The 27,435-nt window shown below is 42.0% G+C and overlaps 1 protein-coding gene across 1 annotated transcript; it reads right to left on the bottom strand.

Moving 5' to 3' along the window:
• Nucleotides 1–12,113: 12,113 nt before the first annotated feature.
• LOC123970569 (leucine-rich repeat-containing protein 52-like) lies at nucleotides 12,114–27,333 on the bottom strand. Its single transcript, XM_046048657.1, has 2 exons — nucleotides 26,082–27,333; nucleotides 12,114–12,460 (listed from the first exon to the last, which is right to left on the bottom strand). The coding sequence occupies exons 1-2, from the start codon at nucleotides 26,728–26,730 to the stop codon at nucleotides 12,114–12,116; spliced, it is 996 nt and encodes a 331-aa protein (XP_045904613.1). The 5' UTR covers nucleotides 26,731–27,333.
• Between the last annotated feature and the right edge of the window lie 102 nt (nucleotides 27,334–27,435).

The following is a 27,435-nucleotide window of genomic DNA, read 5'->3' on the forward strand; positions in this document are numbered from 1 at the left end:
TTCTGGTTAAAAGCCTGGCAGCTGAGTTCTGGACAGTCTGGAGTCGATCAATAGATTTTTGGGTTAAACAGGTGAAAAGGCTGTTGCAATAATCCAGGAGTGATGAGATGAAGGCGTGTAAAATGGTCTCGGTGTCCTTAAAAGTTAACATACAGTAGATCGAATTTTTGCTATATTTCTAAGTTGATAAAAACATGATTGAACAAGCTTTGTGGTGTGCTGCTTGAAATTTAAATTACTATCAAACCAAACACCAAGGTTCTTTGCCACAGGCTTAATGTGATTTACTAGGGAACCAGCAGATGGCAGTATTTGTTTTGCCATCTGCTGAGACCCAATGACCAGGATTTCTGTTTTGTCTGAGTTCAGCTGGAGGAAATTATTTGACATCCATTTTTTTACTTCACAAAGGCAGTTGTTAAGTGAACTCAGCATTCCAGGGTCTGTGGATCTGACGGGCAAGTATATTTGTGTGTCATCAGCATAAATATTTAAAAAGAAATGCCATGTTTATGGATAATATGTCCAAGGGGAAGCAGATACAAGGAAAACAAAATGGGTCCTAAGACCGACCCCTGAGGCACACCATATTTAACTAGACAGAATGAAGAGACATAGTTGTTTACACACACACAAAACTTCCTATTTGACAGGTAGGATGAAAACCATTCTAGGGCAGTACCAGAGATCCCCACCCAGTGCCTCAGTCTGTCTAACATGATGTTGTGATCAATGGTGTCAAAAGCAGCGCTAAGGACCAGGAGTACCAGGACTGAGCACATGCCTTCATCAGCAGACATTAAAAGGTCATTGGTGACTTTAAGCAGGGCAGTCTCAGTGCTGTGGTACTTCCTGAAACCAGACTGAAACTTTTCAAATATTTTGTTATTTTCCAGTACAGTGAGCAGCTGTTTGGACACAATTCTTTCTAGAATCTTTGCAATAAAAGGCAGTTTTGAAATTGGTCTAAAATTAGTGGGAGGGAGGGATCTAAACCAGGTTTCTTTAAAAGTTGGTTCACGTAAGCAAATAATCAGGGACACAACCAATAGATAGGGAGCTGTTTAAAAACAGAGATCAAATGGGGCCCAACAGAATCCATTAGTTTCAGTAAAAACTTTGTAGGTATTATCATTTATGATACTGTTTTTAAAAGCTCAGACAAGTCGATGGGATAAAACTGGTTAAAACTGTCTTGTTGCTTGTGAGGGACCTCTGAGTAAGAGACCGTGGGGGTAATAGAGGCTCTGATTGGCACCACCTTATTGGTAAAATAAGATAACAAACAATTCAAAGTCATCATTACTTCCAGCTGAGGCACAAGGAGGGGTTGGGTTTACCAGCTGATCCACAGTCTTAAACAGAAACCTGGGATTGTGTTTATGTTTAGTAATGAGTTCAGAAAAATAGTTTGTTCTCGCATCCTTAACCAAGTTATTGTAGTTAATTAATAAATCCTTCAGACTGAGGTAATGGAATTGGAGACTGGATTTTTTCCATCTGCGCTCTGCTTTCCTGCATTCCCTTTTTAGGCTGCGAAGAACACAGAAAAGATATAAATTCAGGTATGTGTAGGTATGATGCAAATTAGCAACAACAGGCATAAACGAGAAACCATGGCTTGCAAAAGGTTCCTAGGTACGTATCGAATATGCACCAACAGGCATTGGGGGAATCCATATGCTATCTTGGCTTGCAGTCTGCAAGGAAGAGGTATGATGCGAATTTGCGACAATCTGCGTCAAGGGGTTAACATTGGTGGGGTCATCAAAATGAATATTAAAATCGCAACAAAGAACAATTCTGTCATAATTTAAAACCAGAGTAGATAAAAATTCAGAAAGTTCTGATCAAAATCCTCCAGGCGGTTTTGGGGGGCGATAAATTATAACAAATATGATAGATTGCAGCCCTCCAAGTTTAAGAGTGAGAACTTCAAAGTGACAAATGAGCAAATGAGTTTGTTTTGGGTGCTGGAGTTGGTGCAGTTGTCCTAATCCTTATAAGATTACTATGATTTCTGTGTGGGATGTGCACATTTCGGTTTACTGGTCTATGCGTGATGATGACAGGAATAGAAGTCTTTGGAACAGAGCTGGGAGCAGATGGCTTTACATGCCAGCAGGTGGAGACAGTTGTTTGTGGCAGTGAGGCAGAGTTCTGTTCAGTGACCGGTGGTGTGTCCAGGTGTGCTGCATGAATGATTAGTCATTCACGTTAAGTCATGTGTGGAGGACCGCACCACATGCTGCATGTGAACATTTCTGAGCCCCGTTTGTTTGGGTGAAGTCCGTCTGTCTTAAAAAGAGTCATTCTTTGCCAGAAAATATTAAAGTTATCGACATAACACACATCGTGAGCCCTGCATGCGGACTGGAGCCAGTCGTGGAGGCTAAGGAGTCTACTGAAGCGGCCAGCACCGCGACCAACTGCGGGTATGGGACCAGAGATAAAAACGGACTTTCCACACTGCTTTAAAAAGTTAAAAAGACTGAAATCTGGTTTGTCAGCTCAGACTGCTGAAGAGCTGTGTCATTTGTTCCCACATGGACTATCACTCTTGTGATGGAGGATGGGAGTGATGGCATCAGGTCCTGGAGTTTTTTTTAAATGTCAGCCGTGGTGGCACCGGGGAAGCAGTGAGTGGTAGCGTTAAAGAAACGGATGTTTCTGGTTATGGAGTCACCAATTATTAGTGTGGTTGGGGAGAAAAGGATGCCGGTTGTGGGGTTTCAGAGCAGGACTGAGCAGAAACTGCTTCAACACTGCGTGCGGACTGAGGATGGAGTGTGTGAGCTGCCGAGTGTTGTGTTGGAGTAGCAGTAACAGACCTGAGAGAAGGGCTACCCGAGGGTGCAGGGTAGAGACGGCCTCCGGAGCGTCTGATCACAGCCTCCTTCAGGATCCTACGTCGGGAAGCGGAGGTTTTTGACCGGGATGACGGCCGCCGATCAGGCCCAGCGGCAGACTGGCAGCCCAGCCAATCACCGTTTGCAGGAGATGTAGAGGAGGAGATGTGTGGAGGAGATGCAACAGTGTCGGCAGTACACAGAAAGAGATCTGTATCAAGGAGACTCGAAGCCGCAGGTGCATCCGTTGGATGGACCTGAGTGTTGTTAGACAGGGCCGCATAGCGGTTGGAGAGGCCGATGTGCGGAGGGGAGGCAGCCCCGTCCAAGCCTCTCTTGCAGCCACGGACCACCACTTCAGCCCAGGTTGACTGATGCTTAGGGGATTGAGCAGGAGGAAAGCCTTGGAAGGGCAGAGGGATCTCATAGCACAGTGTCCTGGATGTTAGCGGTTGCGCTAAGAGAAACAATCTGTTTGGCTTGTACTGAAGCCACATCCATAAAGCCAGTCAGCAGGGAATCTTTCTCTTTGAGTTCCTCTGAAAGTCATCAGATGTCTTCCATAAGGTCAGCAATCATTTTGTTCGCTTTCTTAAGGAGTATGCAGTCCTCATGGGGCAGAATTATCTCAGCTAGCATAACGCTAGTCGCCGGAGCTTTGTTGTGATCAGTAGCGTTGATAGCGTTTTTACGGTCATCTAGCTTAAAATCCATGTCGGATGACTAAGATCCTTAACCCGCATAAAACTCAAGTTAAAAAAGCATATAAAAAATGTAACATAAAAGTGTGGATTAAAACTGGATAAGAGCCAGGATTAAGACGGAGCTTCCGACAGATAGCTACAGAGGCCAACGCATGCGCAGAGTACAGATTACATATGTTTGCCTTAAAGGTGATTTTTACAAATCATAGCTAAAAATATTTATATTACTTTTAATTGAACATAGTGGAATGACGTCTACAGAGAGTCACTGTGACTCCTGCAGAGTTAATGACGAATCACAGCACAACATCATGTCTGTGATATAAAAATAGACAAGGTTTGATTTAAAATTAGAAACCAAAAAAAAGAAAAGGAGCCGGAAAGAAATCCCAAATAGCAGAGATGGAGAAACACAGTAGAAACTCATGGGGACACTGAACTTTCAGAAGGTAGTCAGAGACATGGCCTCCCTGGACAACATTCCATCTCAGACCGGGTAAAGCTCAGCCATTCAACATGGTGAACGCAAATGGTTCTCTGCCTTTTTTCTTTGTTGGCATTCTCTCTCAAGATTTTGAAATATCCAAAGTTTTTCACATTAGAAGCAGCTCAAAGCAAATAGTTAACTCCTTTCCAGGTAGGCTCTTTTTGCTTACACACGAAATCTTTAAGTGTTACACGATTTTTGAAACCTCTCACTCAAAGAGCAAAACTACATACCACATCTCAATACATAAGCTATTGCTCAGCCTTTCACTAAATTTTCAATTGCATAAAACACTTTTTTGAAAACACTACACACAATTCTCTACCTAAGACACAAAAATCTAACAGGAAGTGACCTGCTTTCCTTTTCCAAACACAACCAATCAAAATTCTACACTTATTTACCAGGTCACACAGCCACTCATCACATGTGCAAACACTAAATGCTTGACTGATCACTAACCAATCACTGCTTTAGTATACAGTAGACCTATTAATAGGTCAAAGGTCATATTACCTGTTTTGAACAATAGATGCCAACAATGGACAGAGAGCAAGGTGAGTAGGATGGAGAGGCAGAGGTTGACAACCGAGGACAAGTACAAGGAGGAAGAGTTGGAAGAAGACATGGGAGGACGAGGAGAAAGAAGAGAAGGAAGGAGACCAATCTCTGATGAGATCAAGGCCACACTTAATGATTATGTGATCAACCACAAGTTGACCATGGGAGATTCTGGATGGAGAGTCAAAGCTAATTTGAGTTGCTTTACAGTGTGACGTCCATAATCGGAACCTTCAGAAATAAAAACAGGTTGCAACTATCTTATGGCTATTCCAGCATTACAGTATTGAACTGTAAAATATGTATTACTACATAGTGTTGCATAAACATTTGTAGCTCTAAGCCATCCATTTACTCTATATTATTACTCCATATTGCACGCACTCACACACAAATTTGTTCTTTATTCTAAAAATTCTACTTTTGGTTCACATATGTTTATGGTTTTCATTTCTTGTATGCGAAGGTATACAACACTTTGCTAGTAACTGTAATGTTTTGCTAAATAAATATTTTCTGTTTTAACATTGCATTAGTGTTTACAGTGTACTTTTCAACCCCTCTCAGCAGATTACTTTGATTCTATAACATTGTATGGAAATGTACAAGGCAGCAGCCTGTACAAGCCCCTGTTGCGCTGTCTATTCCTCAGTACGTCCAGCAGTTCGTGCAATTTGTACCTTCCAGGACACCGTAGTTTTAAAGTACGCTCTGGCCGGGCCACCATGTTGCTTTATGTTTGCTTTCCCTGCCCTGTAAGGTAAGCAGTGTTAATAGTGGTCTGAATAATAATTAAATATCAATGCTAAAACTACTCATCCACTTAAATTGTGCATTGATACTGTTTATTTACATTCTAAAATATATTACGGCATGAGTTTGAGCGATCATTATGTGTTTTTTGCCGTTTGTGAGTTGATAAATGCTGCTAGCATACAGTTAACTCGGCATGTGTTTCTTGCTGTTGGTGATTCTTGGTTAACCTAATAATAATAATAAGCCATTAGGTGATTTAATCTGAGTAAAATCAATGTACGATGGGGCATTTGCTGTTTTCTGTACCTTGCATTTAGAGTTTGTGTTTTATATTAAGCTCTTTTTAGAGATGTATTTCATTTGACTGTACATTAACCTTTATTTATCCATCGTCAACCGCTTATCCTGCATACAGGGTTGCGGGGGGGCTGGAGTCAATCCCAGCTGACATCGGGCACAAGGCGGGGTACACCCTGGACAGGTCACCATCGCAGGGCCACACATAGACAAATAACCACTCACGCTCACACTCACACCTAAGTACAATTTAGGGTCACCAATCAACCTAGTCTGCATGTCTTTGGACGGTGGGAAGAAGCCGGAGCACCCGGAGAGAACCCACGCAGACACGGGGAGAACATGCAAACTCCACACAGAAAGGTTGGGGAAACCGGGGTTTGAACCCACGACCTTCTTGCTGTGAGGCAACAGTGCTAACCACTGCACCACCGTGCCGCCGAACCTTTATTCAATTTCTCTTTATTTTTGGTACTAAAGTATTAATTTATTTTTGCAAGAAGATAAATTCTGTTACGTTTACTTTCCGTGCCCTGTAAGGTATTGGCTGTGATTGTTGCAGTGGAGCAATAAAGAGCAGCGAAGGTCTCAACCACAATCCCGAATCCAGTGTCCGGTGCCTCCTTTCTTCCATACGACACCACACAACACCTACGAAAACACAGCGCAGAGTCCAGGGGAGGCCTAGAGAGGCCATGACAGTCTGCACTGACTCAGATGCTGTGGGTTACATACACATAAGCCTATGAAAGAGAAAAGAGCTTTAGATTTGTGAACAACAGTTCACATGGTATATTCAAATATTTACTATTATGAAATTTTAAAGGACATATGAGGCATTTTGCATTTTGGGTGTGCAGTTTTGGGAATTGTGTGTAGAGTTTTGAAAATGGTTTGTAAGATGTTATAAAAAACTGTAATATGCAGTGGGGCTGGGTTTCCCTGACAGCGGCTTATTGTGGAAAAAGGTAAATTCCTCATGTGAGCCAATTATAGCACAGGTAATTTCACCTACCAGGCTATTAGAGGCTAGTCTTGGGAATACTGCATGGAATAACAACAGCTACATTACATTGCAATGACAATCTTATGACACCATTACTAATATATAAAGAAAATCAAGTCACCTTTCTTCCAATGTCAGTGTTTTGTAAAGCTTTCCTCTGCGGTTGGCTAAGAGCGTATATCCAGAATTGATTTTCCCCAACAGCATTCATATACACACACACAAGCAGTGGAACATGGTTTGCGAATGATTAAGCATTGACTGCATCAACTGTGTGTGCAAACGAATCCACTCTTTCTCACATTACTGTGTTAGACTATTGAGGTCTTTGGACAGAACATGTAATGCAGGTATTAAAATAGGCCGAGAAATCATCCAAGGGTGAATCAAACATATTCATAGAAAAATAATGAATGTGCAGTGTTGTCTGAAAATACACACACACACACACACACACACATGCAGAGAAGCCCTAAAGGCATTCAGATGTATTCAAAATATCTTACATGGCTTGACTATATATAGCTTCAAAGAACCAAATCTAGGCAAGGCACACACACACACACAATGCTCTGGCATAACATGCCAACACATTAGCACAATCTGGAATTCTCAAACAATCTAAAAACAAAAGCTCTCTCCCTTACACACAACACATGCTCTCATAGCGTGTAGCGAGGGATAAAAGAGACTAATGAAGGAAAGTTGTTTAATGAGAAATTGTCAGATTGCAGAAGCCTTTTTCTTTGCTCGTCATTTGCTCTTTCATCCCTGAGCGCCGTTAAAATAATCCTCTGCTTCAGGCTTTTGCTCTGTCATATTTTAATTTCTTCTTACTAGTTCCCTTGCATAGGGCCCACAGTGGGCCCGATATGCTCGAAAACTGGGTCATAAAAACACACGGCATACTCACCAACTCTGACTGCAAACAGTGGGTAAAGGAAATCCATGTTTTAATTCATTGCAAGGTGGAAGCAAATATGGTGTTTTCATCTTACTACAAAACAATGTACTGTAGTTCACTTGTTTTTGTTTGAGAATGCTCCTGTTATTGTATTATTATTTGCTTTTCTACACTTATATCAGAGGAAAATAAAATAGTTAAAAACAAAAAAAAAAATTATATTTTAAAATTGATATGAATTCACTATATATAAACTGTGATTTATTATATTATTATGTGACATGGTGTTACGCATATTATTTCTTATATTTCACATTTGAAATATATGAAAACCATATGTGGAAATGTCCAAAAACCAGATCAAATTATGTTTCACATCTTGGTCTTCACAGAAGTTGAGTTTGATGTCAAATGGACAATGATTTGTGTATTATGTGTATATAAAGTATTATGTTTGATAATCTAGACACAGGCTATTTAACATCTGTGTAACGTTGGTAGATGCCTCATAATGCATTGAAAGCTCACAAATTAAAGTGGGGAATTCAAGAGCATTTTCATAGCTGTTTAGTGACATTCAGCAGTGTGTAACTTGTGATCCGCTTTCTGCAACAGTTTTCATCAGCAGCTTCTGTTTGTTGTCCACTACTACAGTATTTACACATTTTCCACAATTCTATTTCTGGATGAAACCTACATGGCTCATAATAACTCAGCTACTACCTACAGTATCTCTACCTTCCTTACCTCCAAAACCTCTCCCACTGAAACTCTGTGAGGGAAAGGTAACATGAGTGCAAGGTGTAAATATTTAATATTTCTCATAAAGGAAACAACCAGTGTTTTTGTTTTTGCTTACTGTTTCAGGACAAATAAAGTGATTGTTCATTGTGTAATGTCAAATTACTATTTCACACACTGTGTTACTGTACTGGCTGCCGTCCTTACCCGGGCTATGTAAATGCAAAGAAGCTAATTTTGTCCCTTCTAAAAGTCTGATGGAGTGATGGATGTGTATCAGTGTAGCACCATCTACTGGGACTCATCACAGATGATGATTGATCTGTGTAATGTGTAATGATCAAGGAGTGTACAGCAGGCTGTAAACACTGCTCCCGGGTCATGTTTCTATTCCACAGCTTCTTTACACAGTGAAATTCTGCTTGTAGATTCATTCTTCAACACACACATATACACATACTCTCAAAATGTTAACTTAACAAACTTATGTACTCAGAGGAGAAACAGTAAACTAAACATAAAGAAGGTAAACATACAAAATGCATACTTTGTGATCATACCCATGAATTCAATTTTATTTTTTTTCAATGTAGTATCTGAAGGTCTGAGCAATGTTTTCTCTTTTATGATGGAGCAAACAACAGCATTTTTTTTTTAAATGAGCTGTTAAAGCTGTAAAAACTCATTACATGTTAACAGAGCTCTTGTAAACATGGCCAGTCACTTGTGTAAGAAGAATGAATCTTTTCCTTAACAGTGTAGCACTATTTCACATAATGTAAGAAAATTCATATTTAGTTCACTTATAGTTTCTCGGTATATAAACTATTTTTCACTAATGCAACAACTGCTGCATTTGCAATAATGTTTCCATAAATATGGCTACTATGAACAAAACTGATCTGACAGGAAAGTTATGCTTACATAAAAAGTGCAATTTATTCTCACTATACAATGTACGTAAACACAGAACTGAAGGTAAGTTTAGGGTTGTCAATATATGAATAAAATCATTACACACAATTTGCATCCTATTTGATACATGAGTTTCTCTGATCTACATCATCCATTACCTGACAAACCTATTGTATACAATCTGTCATGTGTAAACTGCCTTCTGGTGGAGTACAATGCAGGAAGCAGAGGTCCCTTATTTTCCAAATCAAGATGGCTGCCTCCTTGTTGTGACTTACATGACTTTACCTAGCTAGTTGTTTTGCAAATTTTTAGAAAGTTACAGTGAGATAAAAAAAAAAACTCTTACTTGATCAGCATATCAGCACTAAAAATGCAATACTTTCTTTTGTCATAAAATCATATTGAAAATGTGTGAATCAAATATAATACATTAAGAAAGTGATGTTTTGTTTTTATGGTTTTTAATGTCACCGACTCTTTTAATTAAATAATTAAACAAATTAATAAGTGAAGTTGTAATTACATACAGTATACATCCTGATTTTCACTCATTTAAAATGGAATTTTAAACAAGCAGGATTCTTTCAGAGCTCTCAAAGTCAAGTGATTATTAAAGTTACCTTATCATGAAAAACGCCTTTTTCATTTCATTTTCATTAAAAAATGAATCATTAAAAAAGTAATGAAAGTAACTAAAATCAGCAAATGCTGAGTCCAGTTAGATTTTTTTCCTTTCAGAAAGAAATTATTAATTCATGCTTTTAAAGACATTTTCTAACACGAAAAAGAAAATTTATTTTTAATATTGGCTGTCACAGAGGTCCATATCTGAATATTAATGTTAATAAAAGCCTATCTGAAAATATTATATACTATTTATTCTAACCCAACCCCTAGCCAAATAGCCTAACGCTACCAGGCATCATAGCTCCAACCACTGGACTGGAACCTATGAACACTGTCTAGAAAACAACTAAATTGATTACCAGTATTTTCAATCATGATCTGGTGAGACAAACAAAAGTACAGATTTTCACATTAAACTTAAACTTATCTAATATGTATCCAATACCTACATTAAGCATGATGGAAATGAATATGCACACATAATAATAATAATAATAACTAGAACTGCAAGTAGTTGTAAGAGGGGCCCAGGGCGAATAAACGACCAGAGTTTGAAATTAAAGGGACTTTAATTTTGTAGCACTTAACGTCTAGGCCATAGTATCAGTTTTAGGCCAAAACGTATAATAATATATAAATGAATAATAAAAATCAATAACAGGACAACAATAAGGTTCACAGCTCCGCTGGTACTGGGAACTGCGATGCCTTGCATTCGTGGGTTCCCAGCCCACACGGACTTGGACCCCCTAATAATAAATGACTGATTAGTAAAGTCTTAAAGATAGAAAACCTTTCTGTTGTTATAACATTAACAGCATCACTAATTAACAAAATCAAATTGTTGGTGCTATCCAGAAAATCAGACTTTGACATAAAACATGGTTGTTGGTCACCCTAACAAAAACTGTTTTGGAGTCACAGCTGAGAAAAACAGAAGTTGGGAGTTCTGAACCCAACAACGTGATTGATGTAGCAAATTAAAGACAAGGTATGAAAACATTTATATTTGCAGTCTGGCACACTGTTAACAAAGCACTAAACTGGAATATTGAACAGGATGGTCCTGATCCATGGCCTCTCCAACTAATAGATGTCAACATCGACACATTTTCTGCTTCCTCTTCAAAGAACTGGAGGAGAGAGCCACAGTACCAGCTGTACACAGGACAAGGAGGATGGATGCTTTTCAAACTGGCACAAAGAGACACTACGCATTTACAGATGCTAGATATCCACACACTCTTTGTGTATCTCTTATTTTGCCCTGTAAGTAGGAGCATGCAGTTATTCTGTTCCACTCCACTTCCCATGTCCAGCAGCAGCAGCAGCAGCAACAAAAAATAACATGTACACAAGATGTAAATTCATGTAGACAAAATTACGCGCACACACACACACACACTCACCTGCTGTAAATACATGAAGGTGAGAGCAGCGCAGGACAGCTGAGGACAGGCGTCCACGTTGGGTAACGTCACACATGTTCCTCCAGGATGCTGCATGTTCCCTCCTCTTGCTGACAACACAAAACCCTCAACCCCGACAATACACAGCCCTGTTCTCAGCGACAAGGGAGAGAGAGCTGGAGGATGAGCAGAGAGAGAAAAATAAAGAAAAGAAAGAAAGAATGATTGGTAGAGAGTGAGAAGAGAGATGGAGCTTCAAAAGAAGCGGCAGCCGGTCCCGTACGATGGAAACCCAAGTGTTTTCTGCTGTCAAGAAGGCGGGATGAGCGCGGACATAGAGAAAGAGAGAGAGTGCTCTGCTGCAGTGTGTGTGAGTCAGAGTGTGTGTGAGAGAGAGTCAGTGTGAGTCTGACTCAGTGTGTGTGTGTGTGTGTTTGTGTGTGTGTGTGTGTGTGTGTGTGTGTGTGTGTGTGTGTGTGTGTGTGTGTGTGTGTGTGTGTTGTTGTTGTTGTCTGTTTGGGGGTTATTGCTCTCAATAATCTCAGAGGTCATTCTGTACTCCTGGAGTGAAGGCATAGTCATCCTTATTGCTGTCTCTGTCTGTCTTTTTCTCCAATGCACACACACACACACACACACACACACACACACACACACACACACACATACACACACACATACACACACACTTTCTGTCCAAAACGGTGAAGGGCATATTGCGATATCTATATCTGGAACAAAGAGAGACAGTCAGATCGTGGTTCATTGCGGAGCCTTTGGTCTTCTCATTCTGGTTCTTCCTCTCTGTCCTATTTCTCTCATCATCCCTCCTCACGTTGTTTTACATCAGTCTGTCACACCTGCATGCTGGGCTTGCTCAGATCCCCATTCCCCTGGTTCCCTCCTCCTCCTCCTCCACCTCCTCCACCTCCTCCGCCCATCCCTGCTCTATCCTCCTCGTCGTCGCTGTCCATGTCCTCGCTCTTCCTTTTGCTGTAGCGCTCGTACAGCACCATGAGCACGCCCATCACCCAGGCTGACACTGTACCGGCCGAGAAGATGACAAAGCCGATGGCGATGAAGAAGAGGTAGTCCCAGTAGCCCAGGCCTTGATGGCAGTCTGCCCGCAGCTGCATGCCGACCTCCGCCAACCGCTGGCCCGCCAGCTCTGGGGGATTGTGGCAAACTGTCTGGCCTTCATCTGGAGGAGAAGGAGAGAAAGAGGAAGGAAGAAAGGAAGGAAGGAGGAAGAAGGGAGGCAAAGAGAGAGGAGATTAATGAGGAAAGATATAGTATAAAAGAGAGCAGTGGTAGAGAATAATCAGTATATATGGTTGAAGACGAAGGGCAGCGTATCAGGGGAGAGAAGAGGGTAAGAAAAACGTAATTACTCTTGAGAAAAAGGTGGACAACGAACAAAAGCCAGAACACACACACACAAACAGCCGTTAACAATGCAGTGATAACCTTTGTGATAAATGATCCCGAGAGAGGCTATAGTACTAGACACAACTCCTCTGAGTAATGCAGGTCTTTGGCGTGTAGGACATGGGAACATTATTATGCTGCGCACACGCACACGCACACGCACACACACACACGCGCGCGCAAACACACACACGCACACGGATGAACAGGAAGGTGGCTAGACTTGACTGCAAGCCTCTTACACGTCAACCTCTCCCACCCCCTCACGCAAATTATTATACACACTAACAAATCACTCTGCAGCGGCGGAGAGATAAGGAGACGAGTGTTTTCCCTGACAAAAACATCTGCTGCTCATAATGAGGAATATGATAATCAGCTGGGATGACTTTCGACCACACGGTGAGGCAGAAACACAGACACAGCGAGCGTTTTGTATACTGTAAAATCTTTATATATGGCATTTGATGCTTTGCCACAGAGAGGTCAAAGGTCAGGATTCAGTGTCTTACTTAAGTAAGCAGTACTTCTCATGCCCTGCTGCATGTTCTCATTCTGCTACAGTGACTTTGCAGCATTAGCATATACAGTACCCTCACGTATATTAATTAGTACGAATGCGGAGCGTTAAAACAAGCTGAGCGGCTTGCTCTGTGTATAGCTAATGGTGCGATCAGAGATAAGAGGAGGGCAGGACACAGTGAGTGCTGTTTTCTATCAGTTCATCTGACTTCATCTCTCGTTACGAGCGCCGCTAACTCCATCCTCTTTCTCTCCCACCCTCCCTGCATGCCTAATTGCAAGATAGGGGAAAAAGCTGGGAACAAATCTGAAAGAGAGATAGACAGGGGGCTTAAACAAGTTGAGAATCAGAAGGAGCGATGACAACGACGCACTAAAAAAGAAAGATAGGAGGGCAAACAAACGCACAGAGAGGAGGAACAAATTGAAAATATCTGCATCCACACACACTCAAAAGATAGGACAGATGATGAGAGAGGAGAGAACTAGATTTGGCTGCAGTCCTGTCCGCTGATGGATTATTGCTGTTAATAATGTTAATTAAACTGCACTCAGCTACCAATAAAGCCAGAGGTCTGAACATGGAGATGAGCGATGGGGAGGGATGGCAAGAAGTTGGATATGATCTATACTTCTGCCTCGACTACTTGCCAGGGCTTTGCGAGAGCAGCAGCAGTGTAAGAGGAAAGCTGGAGCTAGAAGTTGTAAAACCAAAGACTCAAGAGTCCAGTTTGGTATCTGTACATACGGTACACGTAACACAAATTGACTTAAATCCATCCTGACAAATTCTTAAGCGCTTAATTCTCGTAATATCCAATGTTGCCCCGAGCTAACCCTGCCAGAGAAAGATTAGTCTGGTATGTCTGAAAGGGTTCAAAAAGTACTCATTCAACTAACCTGGTGTTTTGAAAAGTTTATTTATTACAAGCCAGGTGAGAAAAATGACTGCAGGGGCGTGATAAGGTCTGTGATCAATACTTAGTGATCGCCTCACCAGGGGGCTTTGTCTGAGACCTGAGGAGACACGTCGCACTGATGCTGCTGTCACGTATGCTGACATCCTGAGAAGTTATAACAGGTGAGGATCATGCAGACTGTTGACAGATTTACAGTGTGTGGATCAGATAGCCAATTTAGTGTGTTTAATGTTAATGTGACAGCTTTCCCTGTCCGGGCAGAAATAGCAGGTGAGGCCAGAGGGTAATAACTAATTAAGTTGGCATTATGCAAGACATTATGGTGATTAGAGATGTGCTAAGATTACTGTACAGTCATGTAGCAACAGATAAACAGAGGATGACCCAGAAGACGCATGTAACATACTCAGCAGACGCACTGTCTTACCCCAGTTTTAACTGTCCCTCAGTGGTAGAAAGGTCTTGCAGAGGCTTCCCCCAACTGTCGTTTCATATTCTCCTTGCCCTTATCTCCACTCACTTTTTCTTTCTATCTTTCAGCACACTTACTCCAGTGAAAAGGGGAACAACATGTGATTCCGTCTGAGGCTGATTGTGCGCAGGAGTGCACAACCAAATTACAACATTATACACAGGTATTGTTATACAGCAGTTAAGCTTCAAAAATGGGACCTGTGGATGATCATAACTGTTGGGAGTGTGAAAATAAAGCAGGTACTTCCATTACTCCATTTAATGTGCTCTTTTGTTTCTCCTTTTTGGAAATAAGTCATCAAAGGTATTGGAGAGTGGTTGCATGAATCGCTCCCCAGATGTGTCCATTAGCAGACGGGTCACTTCTATCATGCTTTAGCAGGGTTTGTTGGCATTTCTAGGATACTTTACTACTACTGCTGAATGGTTAAAATGAATGATCTTTTGACTCTGATCACAAGAGGATTTCTACAAAGTGTAGTCTCATTTTTTAACCTATTTAAAGAAGGAAATGTAGGAGGAAGTAAATATGCCTACTATTTTTATTGTGTAAATGAGCTGCCCCACTTTTGTTCTATTTGTGTTGTTTTTTTATTTTGTCTCATTTTATTTGTATCAGCTACTTTTTTGTGCTCATATTTGTTCTAATTGTTCCATTATATTTACTTTCTTTATAAGTTGAAGAAAAAAAACCTTAAAATTACAATGAACATCCTTATGCCTCTCTCTTATTTATTCCTTTCACGGCTCTCTCTATTTATTTTCCTCATTTTATTTCTCTCTTTGTGAGGCCCCTCAGTTCACATGGTCCCTCCGTCACTCTGTCACCATCTGTGACGATCAGGGCTGGCAAGCTGATGTGCTCAGTGTTATTACCCTGCCAAGCTTGCCTCAAGCCAGGTGTGAGGATTTTTTTTCTTGTGTATGCGTGCAGTAAGGTTTGTTTGCTGTCTATTACCTCTTACAATATAACATTCATAGTTGAATGCTGGAAGAAGGAGGTACAATCAGTGACTGTACAAACACACACCACAGCGGGCAGAATCCTCAGGGTATTTGGGTCTCATCTGTCCTTCCTCTGTCTCTGTTTCCTGCACCTTGCAACAATTCAGACTTTGTGCTCAGCTCTTGGCTGTGTGTTACTGCTGTCTGGTCTCCTCTCAAAGAAAAGCTTGATGAAAGCCAAGACAAATCTCTAAAACAACATTACAGCAGAATTTAACAGGTGTATTTGAAGTTTTACAAGTATTTTAAGCTGGTGTTTTAAAAACTCTCTCATAAAAATGTTATTACTGTTCCTGTCATTGTTGTCCTGGAGACCATTATTCTGAAAGAAGACCCATTCTGGGCCTTCACCCACAGCTTGGGATGTCCCAAACTGATGTTCTGGATTCGTATTTAGGCTAATTAAACCATGTGTTAATTAGAAGTATCACAAATATCAAGCCTTCTCAATCCTCAGCTCTCACTTTGCCTTTAGCTCAATGACATTTTCCAGCGCTTTATCAGTGTCCAACACTGTGAAGTGCAGGTGTTTTTAAAGACTGCATTTAAAAGTGCATTTGAGCTTTTACATGACAATCTAGGAATCCATTACTGAACAGGGAATCTGTGTGACTATGTAACTTTTGTTTAACAGCCTCTGCTGCTGCTACAAGTAACGATTATGAGACAATAAGCTAAAAAAAGAGCTGAATGTGAAGTTATTGTCACAGTAGCACAAGTGGAAAAGAGTCATAAAGTTTAAAGCAAAATGTTTGCTAACATTAGCCTCCATAAACTACTGGTCATCATACCAGACCAAGTAAGGCAGTAGCAGTTGAACCGCTGAGGGACTGCTGAAGATTGTGTTATTTCTTCTTTCAAAAGTTACCTAGTCTCTCTTTAATAGCGATTAAAGAAAAATGTGTTTTTCTGATTTAGGCTTAGGTTGTACCAAGTTAAGGTAAAGTTTAGGGTGTGAACTGTTCGGCTATTATGTGTGAATTAAGCATTGGCAGATAATATAGAAGAGACGTGTATATCAGGTATAAGGTTTCTTTGTCTACCAAATATCAAGGGACAAAAAGGCCTCTGTATTTCCCACGGCAAATACATTTTCCACCAAGCATTTGTGGTTGCATTTTAAAAAGAATTCACGACTGCCTCCTATAATCAGAGATGAGAGAAAATAATTTGAGTATCACTGGAGAACACAGGAAAAGGTGGCAGTCGGGATGATTCATTCTCCGTTCAGTCTCACTTCACCGTCTGTTTATTTGTCACTCAGTGTTTTCTCACTCATCCCATCACTTAGGCTGGGAAACCACTCAGACATCATTCTGGCTGAATGCCCCTGACATTTTCAGTGTTGTCGCATTTTTTCACCAAACCGTTTCCTTCCACCAAATCTGGTCTCAATTAAATATTGAAGGACAGTAATACTCCTATATCATAATATCCAACATCCAATATTTAAGATATTCAAACAGAGTCCAGTTTTCTGACTGTGTTTGAGTTAACATGGCAGGAATGTTTTTGCTTAGCTGTTTATGATTAACTTATTCAAATGTCTTATTTAATTTAAAGCTGCAATTTTAAAAATCTGTCTTTAAGTTGTTTTTAAAAGAGCCAAAACGTTTTTAATTGAGAGTTTGGACAGTGTCTAGGCCAGCACTGGCAAACTTTAGCTAAAATGTAATATAAAAGGTACCCTTATGTCAACTTCCTTTGACTTTTATCCCATTCAGTATGCTTCCAGAGAATTAAAACACTCATAAACTTCCTTCAAGTCTCTACATGTGCAGCCCTCTTAATATTATTCTGTAGATACAAATTTAGATGTACCTCAGGAACTAAACCGCAGGACATTTTCAGGTTAGAGAGTGTGTGTATGCATGAATGAGAAACTCAGAGAGAGGATGAAAGAAACAGGGATAGAGTTGTGCGTGTCCTCTTTGTAGCCGCAGCATATCATGAATGTACAATCTAATTCCAGCAGTTTCAGTACAGTGGTTGAAGCCTTGAAGAATTCACACTCTGTTGCATGCCTGCTGCACTGCAGCTTCCATATCCCTCCACCTTAAACAAGCACTGGAGCTGGAAAATCCTGCAGCATAAGGTGGAAACAGGATGGTCCCCACTCTGCACCCTTCTGATGAGGTAGTCTGCTCTGAATATTAATCTTCGGCAATACATTTCTTCTCTTGCCCTGCGCATACTGTAGTTGGACAACATGTCACTGTTGCCGGTCCCTGCTTTCTCCTTTCGACACCAGGGCAGGAAGCAGAGCGTGGTGGCCACATATCTGTCCTCACTGCTCTAAGACCCATCATTTTTCTTCTGTGCATGGCACGATGTTCCTGTGTTATGGTAAAATTACCAGGGTTGTGGTCAGTAGTGTCAGTGTGACACTGCCGTGAAGTATGCCCCTGGCCGGACACGAAGCCCTGTGGCTCTGTGACACGCCAGGGGCTATAATGACAAAAATAGTCGTGCAGCAGTAAGCAGCAGTGATTGGAGGAATATAGACACTTTACTTACTTATAGATAGTGGCATTACACATGCACTCATACTGAAGAACAAGCACGCACACACACACACATACATTACACACAAGTGGAGCTTTCTAAGAAATGTGCATGGGGACCTTAATGTTTTTCCTCAAAAAGCAATCCAGTGAGCACAAGTGTGTGTTTTTATACATTTGTAAGATCAGTGTGTGAGAGTTGCTCTACGAGTCGCTGCCTTCCACCGCAGCGGTGCGATACATCGTCAGCTGGATGCTTTCCAAGCTCGGCACTGACACACTGACAGAGAGCAGGGCTCATCACCTCCCTGAAGGAGGGGCCAGAGTCGGGGCGAGATGCTACTGAACAACATCGCCTACTCTTTTATGAACTTCACTCTGTGTTCCACCGACTCGTTCCCTCCTCTCTCTGGCCCTCGACACATAAAACAGGAACGAGCAGCAGAATAACAATAATTTTTTTAGGCTTTTCGGACTATACTGTGAATACAAACACATCACCTGCGGCCTCAAAGTAGTAAATAAACTGGTTAAAGTGATGCATTACACAGACATGCATGCATATAGTATGTTGATATTAAACAAGTACTGATGACCAGAGTCGTGCGGTAGTAACCTCCGAGGTAGAGCCTGTCCTGGGACCTAGGAACAGAGCTATTAGTTGAAGTTATCTAGCAGAGTTTCCGGAGCAGGACCACACCTCAGTCATGCCACATCCGACTTCCCTGTAAATACTCACCTAACCCTTTCCTCCTCTTTCGCTCTTGTTTTCTGCGCCCCACCCTACTTCTCTCTCCTTTGTCTTCTACTGCTTCCTCCTCTCTGTAGGGTCATGAGGAGTGTCCGTCACGCCCGGGTTCGCCACGAAAGCCTCCCCACAATGCAGCAGCAACCCAAGTACGAGTGAGTACAAACCTCGCACATCATTTTTCTGTTTTTTTTTTGTCAATACATCCTTTTAAATACATCTTGGTGATGGTGTGGTCCTTGCAAGTTAATTATCAGATAAATTATGCCAAAGCATATGGTAATCACTATGGTTGTTATATAGGAGGAGATGAAAGCTGTAGACACAAGCATCTCCTCATCCCCTCAATTACAGGGAATTAACCAAAGCCTTCTGTGAAATTTACAACTTATTTTACATGTCAAGAAGATCACTATTCAACCAGACAACCTTGGGTGAAGTCTCAGGTGCTCTGTAGCTGACCGTGACCTCTGACTGTCATGATCCTGTCTGTGTGTCTTGTTTGGGAGTCTGAGTTTAGTTCGATGTCCTTAGTTCATGTTTTGGTAATCATTCCTGGTCCTTGTTTGTATTATTGTGATTTGGTCTCCTCTGTACTCTGGGTTCTAGTTCTGTGTTCTCATTTAGGTTCTGGTTCTTTGTAACTTGTGTGTGTTTCTGTCAGCTTGGTTATTCACTCTGCCCCATGTCTGCTTGTCTAGTGTTCTCTCTGTTTCCCCCCTGCTGTCTCTCTGCCTGCCTGCTTGTCTCTCTGCCTCGTTAGCCCTGATCCCGCTCACCTGTGTTGCTCCTGCCCTGCTCGTTAGTCACTGTGTATATGTATGCCTGCTTGTCTCTCCAGTCTTTGTCACGTCCTTGCGTCTAAAGTTGAGTGTTCCTGCCTGTTCCTTGTCTTCCTAGTTCTGGATTATTCCCTGTGTTTTGGATCGCCTTGTGTTCTGGACTACCTTTGTTGGACTTTCCCTCGAGCTCCTTGTAAGCCTGTTTAAGTTAGTTTTTTTGAGTTAATAAACATTTTTGGACTTCAACCTCCTCGCCTTGCCATTGTCTGCAGTTGGGTCCTCGCCCCAGTCTGCACTCAGCGCCCCAATCCATGACACTGACCTCCCTGTGAAAGCTGGCAACTGAAAATATGATCTGAGGAATTATTACTGAAAACATCAGATCATAATGGGCATTGATGTCCTCCTGCCTGGTGTCAAGAGAGCCCAGAAAGCAGCCCTCTCATTCGTTTGGCCGGAGCCAGTCCAGCTTCAGGGGTCCCAACACCGGTAGCTCCAGCAAATCAATGCATTATCATCTGGTGAAGGAGCTGGACCAGGCTCAACAATGTCATCTGGAAAGAGACTACAAGTGTACATTCTTGATAGATTCCTTTGTAGCAAGAATGCCGTATTTCTACTGTTTAGGTTGCAATCTTTGTGACAAAAGATAAAATCTTTTCTCCCAGTATTATAAAATACTCCCACCATTTGTTTTAATCCAGGGCTGACTGAGTGAAAAGTGACATTTTTTAGCCATCTAGGCAATGTAACAGTTATGTGTTAATAGGACTGGGCAACAAATCAATGATAATTATTGTTATATAATATTCCTCAATAACAATGTAACAAAAGTTCAATATATCGTCAATAAATGTTTGACTTCATTCATTTAAATCAAGAACAAATTGGCGCTTAATTTTTCTATTAAGATATTTATTTAGTTGAGGAAAAGGGACTGAAAAAAGATTTTACTTAATTATACTCAAGGATATTTAAAAAAAAAAAAGAAAAAGAAAACACTGTTTGGCAAGTGATTGGCATGTTCTGACCATAAAGACAAGTTTAAAACCACAATTAACAATCTGGTTTCTTCAAAAAGCAAAAATTAGCCTTTTAACTAGAAAGAAATAGTGATTTGACATTTATCGTCATAATTATCGATATCGAATATGAACATTTTTATTGTGAAAAGATGTTTGGCCATATCGACCAGCCCTTTGTATTAGTGTCAATATTTCAGGTCCTAATGACATGCGGAAATAGGATTTGTTTTTCTTCAAGGTTATGAAGTTATTCGGATAACTACAAGGTGTTCGGATGTGAGACTTGGGTTGGTTTTTTCTCTATTAATCTGTTTTAATTTAAACTTAACTTGTTGATGAAAATCAATGATTTGGCTTTTTCCACCTAATCTTTCTATTGCTCTTTTAACATGTTGTTTGTCTCATTTTAAGGATATTTTTTGTCAGTTAGTGATTTTTGCCTAAGGTGTTTAAGGCTTGGCTGCCCTTTTTAATTAGTTTTTACAAGCTGTGATTTTAGTATAAAGATGTTGTTGTTTCATGTTGTGAATCCAATACCTGACTAAGGTCCATGACCGCAATGTGATAAACCTAGTGCTGACAGTGTCCAGGAATTGAATCTTCTCTCTCATTTTTCTACACACTTGTCTACCATGTGCATTAGACAAAATTTAGTTTGAAATATCAAAGTTGAAATGAAATGCTGAAAGAACCTTTCAACCAAATTTAAAAGGCGACTGCTTACTGGTAGCCTGTGATACAAGTGAAAGACTTATTGGGCTCCTCCTCTCACAGCAAAACTCAAGTATCTCGCCGTTTGGTGAGCTAAACGCATCATACTTATGTTGGCTAAGACTAAGAATAGCTGACCTTTTTTTCATCACATCCACTAGGGCTGAATAACATACGCCTTCTCACTCCACTCCTCTCAAATACGGCATTAGTCAGATTACCACTATCTTCTATTCCATCATTTCTCCGTATGATCCCTCCATCCTCTGGCGGAGAGAGTGAAGGTCAGTAAGCAACAGCTCTCTCTCCCTTCTTTTGCTCCTCTTATCAGTCAGTTTCTCTCTTATCAGTTTATCACCTTCCACTTTTCATTCCCACTCTGGCACCTTAGCATTTAATTCTCCCTTCGTGTCTCCCCTTCAGCCTTCATCACTCCCATGTCCTTCTTCTTCTTCTCCTTCGCCCTTCCATTTATCTCAGTTTTGCTCTGTCATCTTAACACTCTCCCCTCTCTTTTCCAATTTTTATTCTCTTGGCTCGAATATTGGTTTGGACACAAACACATTGCAGGTCAGGCACACACACACACACACACACTCACACACCTGAGCAACCTCCCCTCTGTGCCTCAGGTGATCACATCACAAACACACCCACACAAGCATCACATCAATCTTGGTTTTAAGTTTGCACCCTTGAAATGCACACAGACATAAAAATACATACAGGCTACACTACACAAGTGGGCCAGTTGAATTTGCTATGCTTCTCCGCACCAGATGGGTCGGAGGAGTTGTTCCAGCTGATAAATAATGTATCGTCTACCTGTATTACTGTAAACTGAATCGATACCTCCTTGTCATAATGAATGTTTTAATGGATTTGAGTGACAGATCTGGGGCACAGGCGATTTGTAACTCTTCTGTCTGTTTTTCTGTTCTTTCTCTGTAGCTCTCTGTTGCAAAGTCTGTCTTACTAATCTGTTTGCCTGATTTTTCAGCCCTTTCTGTCTAATCTCATCTTTCTGTCTTCTATTCTTTCTCTCTCCTCTCATGTCATTTCTCAAATAATCTAACATTCACTTTCATTAAAGATACATTAAATGCAATCGGTGCAAAAACCTGACTACTCTAATTTTTCCTTTCTCTGAACCCGCGGACCTCTGTTTCTTTTTATGAATATTTAACTCTTGCCCCTTGCGTGGCCCTTTGCCTTGGCTCTTTGCCTCGGGTGTCTGAGCTGGCCAGGGCAGCTGACGAGCAGCCACAAATACTTTCCCAAACACTGGAGCCATAACACCACCAACTCTGCCAGCGCAGGACAAGCCACTTACATTATGTGTATTTCGCCAAGGCACTTGTCAAACTCAACCTACGGCGAGTACAGCGAGTCATTTAACAAGCTGAAATTCCATTATGGAGGACTGATAACAGGACAGAGCACATGGGACAGATGTGAGGTAGAATAGAATATACAAAATTTGGGGACGATAACCACAACAAATAAGCTCTGACCATTCTCCTTCTGCTTCTTTGACATGTGAGTATTCAAAACCACATGACAGTTAACAGAAAAAGAAATGGAAATCTTGACTAAATGTGCCAAACACAGAAGAAACAGCAGTCAGTATAACCTATAAAACTGATGTTACCCATCTTTTTAGCAATGATTTAATAACATGTAACTCATGATAAGGTTTATTATTAGCTTAATATAGTTAATGACGGTGAGCATTTTTCACATTTTTCCTTTATTTAGTAGATTGCCATTATTTTATTGATTTGGCTATTTGAGTGCAGAAACCCACAACACGCCGAAAATCTCTTGTAAAGTCAATATGGCTACATGTTAGCAAACTAATGCCTGAATACACTGCGTCCAGCATCCAACATTAGCATTCATTTGGAGTTAGTGTTTCTGGCCACCTGATCACTCTTCACTCTCTATTTTTCATCTTCAACCAACTCATGAGAAAAATGTCTGTCTCTTTAGCTGCTAAATGCTCCACTATGCTAGTACAGTACAATGGGTTTGTTAGAATCTCTTTTAGCTAAAAACAGCTCAGTGAGGTTGATGAGAGCAGTGAGACTGAACAAAAAGAACAAAGTTTCAAGCCATAAAACTAAAAACAATGAGCTTACAATGCTGAGACGCTCCATAGAGCTGAGGAAAACTGCAGGGTTGCTAATTCTCTATGTGAGCAGCAGCTTTCACATACAGTTTCACACAGTCATTGGATGCCTTGTGAATATAAAAATGATTTTTGCAGCTTTAATTTGAATATCTTTTTCTCTCTTTTATTTATCAGCATGTTTTTATACCTTAACAACTCTTTCTCAATGGTATTCATTACTGACCTTCTGAACTTGAACTTCCATTTCTTGTAATATAATTTGTCTCACTGTAAATAGTTTAACATCATATTATGTGGCACATAGCTGGGGCAGTCCAGAAAGACCTAATGAACACACCAAGAGGCGCTGACCTCCACTAGCTCAGACACAACGTACTAATGTCATAAAGAATATTTTGTCTCTTTGTTATGGACAGACACAACTGAAATGCACCAGCCAAAATTGCAATTGGTGGCTGCCAGAGTCAAGTCATGTCAGCCTTTCTCAGTGACACATGCCCTACAAAAACACAAAGATAAGGACAAACTGAGGTAAACACAAGAAAATGCTAACGCATGACATAAAAACTGACTACAAACTAACAATCAGGCATGAACACAAGATGTTTCTGCCAACAGTCGACACAATCAGCAGCACTATCAACTTGTCCTAGATGAATTAATAAGTGAAGACGTTGCGCACAGACACACAAACATACACACACTTGCAAGCCCCTGATTCATATTCACGCTGAGAGCTAACAACAGCTGGAATCTCTGTACATTAGACTCACAGCCCTGCAGTCAGATTGGAGGGCATCCACAACCACAGAAACACCTTACATGATCTCTCACACACACACACACACACATGTTCACTTGACCCCATTCACTCTGTTAGACCAGTTACTGCGGGTGTTTATGTGCGCCATATCAATACACAATTTGTCAGTCTGGGAGACAGAGTGTGTTCAAGGGGGTGTATAGTAGTTTAGTCACATTTATGACTTTTTAAGTGCAGCGTGATGTGGAATCCAGCTGTAATTTTCGTGGTTATTAGTTGGGATTTTAACCAGTCCAGGTGTGTGTTATCGCCTGGCTGTGGGTGTGTTTTGTCACTTCAAAAGCCCTTCTCTCTTTGGCAGAAATGTTCTTGTGTGAGGACTGAGCTTTTGGCAGATTTAGCAGAATAACAGCGCAGAGTGCGTACAGTTAAGTGTGAGCTGTGTGTGTGTCTGTATGTGTGCCCGTTTTTGAGTGTAGCCTACTTCAGTGCGGCGTGGAAGTGAAGGTGGATAACAACTTGGAGGAGCTGCTGTCTTCAAGTGGCCTTCCTCTCAAGCTCCTTGTCCCCTAATCTCCTTCCTGTTTCCCACAGGCCCTGGCCTAAGGGTCTTCCCTAACCTCCAGCTCACACGTTGACACACACATACTTAAGTGGGGTAAGTCACTTGCATACACGCACACGCTGTTCTTAATGGGAGCATAGGAGTCCAGCTTTTTTGAGCACCATCATTAACCATCTGGACTGAAGGGCCAAAGCACACCCCTGTGCAGGCTGTGTGCGTGTTCAAGTGTTTGTGCAAACGGGAGGGGCTAGCCAGAAGAAAAAAAAACAGCTACAAAAGGACACACTCATCCCCTAAGCCTTATCTCTGCCTTCAGGCCCCGGAGAGACAATGCAGTTAGATCAATGGGATGCACACTGACAGCTATTATAAGCAAGGCCACATTGTTACAAGGCATAACCTAGTTCACCTGCTTAAAACTAAGCTCAATTAACATTTACAGCAGAGATCATCTCCACTTGCCCTCGCTGAGAAGGTCGCGAGGCACGTTGTTGGGTGATTTCTTTGTTTGCTCTAATTCAATACCCGGCTATTTAAGGAATGGGCGGTTAAGGTGGCTGGTGCTCTCCTGGTAACTGTAACACAGATCTGCTGATTTGTTGGCTAAACTTGAGACATTATTGAGACATGAAGGGGATTGTATCTCAGAGAGAAGCAGGGGAACAAAATCTTCAGATTACTCTGACTCTGAGGTCAAACCATTAGTTCTGGAGAGTGTGTGTGTGCGCGTGCCTTAGAGAGAGTCTGCATCTGCGCACAAGTCTGAGCGCATGTGGAATGTGTGTTTGCATACATCACAAAGTAAGGAGAGAGCAATAGTGCAATAAGTAGCCCACCGTCAGGTAGGCTATGACCAAGCGCCCACAATCAAATTATCTAAATGAGCTGATGTGACAATAACAAATGATAAGACCTTGGAGCACCTTTGCACCTTTTTGCAGGGGAATTGTTTTGTTTACTTGCCAGGAAACTGGACAGCAAGAGGATCCTGCTTCCAGAGCCAAATAAACAAGAGACCACGTGCAAGAGGTCTGACTGTTGCCACCTGAACAGGAACATGCATGGGCTTATAGACCTCATTTTGGCAAGGGATGCATGCAGGATGTGTTTTGATTTTCATTATGGACTTCCACTGCCAGAACAAGTGTTCAATGGACTTTTTTTGACAGTTTAGATCACCCTAAATGTATGTGTGCAAGGAATGAAAACTATGTGTTTTTAATTTATTTTCCCGTCCTCACCTTGGAACTTGAAGCCCTCTATCTGCACCCAGAGGCAGAGGTCCTCCGTGTCACAGTCGCAACTCCAGGGGTTGCCGCTGAGCCCCAGAGACCGCAGAGCAGGGAGGGCGATCAGGCTGCTGATGTTGAGGGCCGTCAGGTTGTTCCGGCTCACATCCAGCACCTGCAGAGCCATGTTCTCCGAGAAGGCATCTGGGTGGATCTCCCCCAGACACGGGTTATCCGTCAGCCGGAGCATGACCAGAGACGCCAGGGGCCCGAAAGTCCGGTCCTCGATCTGCAGCAAAGTGTTGAACGACAAGTCCAGGTATGCGAGTTTTCGCAAATTCCCAAATGTGGACTCGGAGATCTCGGTCAGAGAGTTGTTGCTGCAGTCCAGATAGACCAGGTCGGACAGGTAGTTGAGCTGCAGCGCCGGAAGGTCCCCGATGCGGTTGTTGGAGATGATGAGCTGCCGGGTTGCTAAGGGCAGGTCATTGGGGAACACGGTGAGCTCCTGCCCGGCGCACTGGACCACCAGCTGATCGTCGCACACGCACCTGTCTGGGCAGCCGGCTGTGAGAGCCGGGGAAGGGGTCACCCCCATCACGAAGATAAAGAGGAAGAGGATACGGAAGGACTGGGCGCTGGGCTCAGGCAACAGACGCATGACGAGGCCACCCAGAGCGTCATGAACTCGGGCTGAGCTGGACCAGGACTCCCCGGCGCTCTCCGGGCATCCTGCATGAGTCTGAGGAGCTGTGAGAGAGGCGAGGTGGCTGCTCTGAGTGTCTGGCTGTCGCTGCCTGAAAGCCCGGCTGCTGTTTATATCCAGCCTCTCTTCTCTCTCAGAAAGACTATCGGTCAGTCACTCACACGCACTCTGGCGCGCCACGCATCTCGCCACGAGACATCATTTCAGAAGGTGACCGAAAGACGCGTTTTGCTCTGTGGGAGAGCTTACCGGGCTTAGTCCCGCCTGAGGAGACCACAGAACCACTGGATGTTGGCGATCGCCCCCTCGGTGACTCATCTTTGAGAATAGTTGTCGCCGGCGGAGCGCATTGTTTATTTACTTTCCAAACAAATGCCGTGACTTGCCCAAAATTGATTGATTGAATCCTGGATATCGACTCCCCGTTCGCAAACGTCGTTGGCTGTATTGGTCTGAGTGTGTGTGTTGGGGTCTGTGGTACCCCACTGTCCAGCAGACAAGCCGGTTTTTCTTAGGCGCGCGATGGAAAGTGCGCCCTTCCACTGCGCTCTGACAGCTCTGTGTGACTGTGGCTCTCTGCTCCGCTGTAGTGACAGGGCTCTCTGCGCTCCCTCCCTCACCGCCTATCCATCCGCACAAACTGCAGCTCTGCACACACAC

This window comes from Micropterus dolomieu, linkage group LG05 (assembly GCF_021292245.1).
Source record: "Micropterus dolomieu isolate WLL.071019.BEF.003 ecotype Adirondacks linkage group LG05, ASM2129224v1, whole genome shotgun sequence".
NCBI lineage: Eukaryota > Metazoa > Chordata > Actinopteri > Centrarchiformes > Centrarchidae > Micropterus > Micropterus dolomieu.

Excerpts from the sequence above, each read along its gene's own strand:
- LOC123970569 (XM_046048657.1), bottom strand. The coding sequence starts at position 26,730 with ATGCGTCTGTTGCCTGAGCCCAGCGCCCAGTCCTTCCGTATCCTCTTC. Across the intron at positions 12,461-26,081 it reads AGAGGGCTTCAAGTTCCAAG|ATGAAGGCCAGACAGTTTGC; the intron begins GTGAGGACGGGA and ends CTTCTCCTCCAG.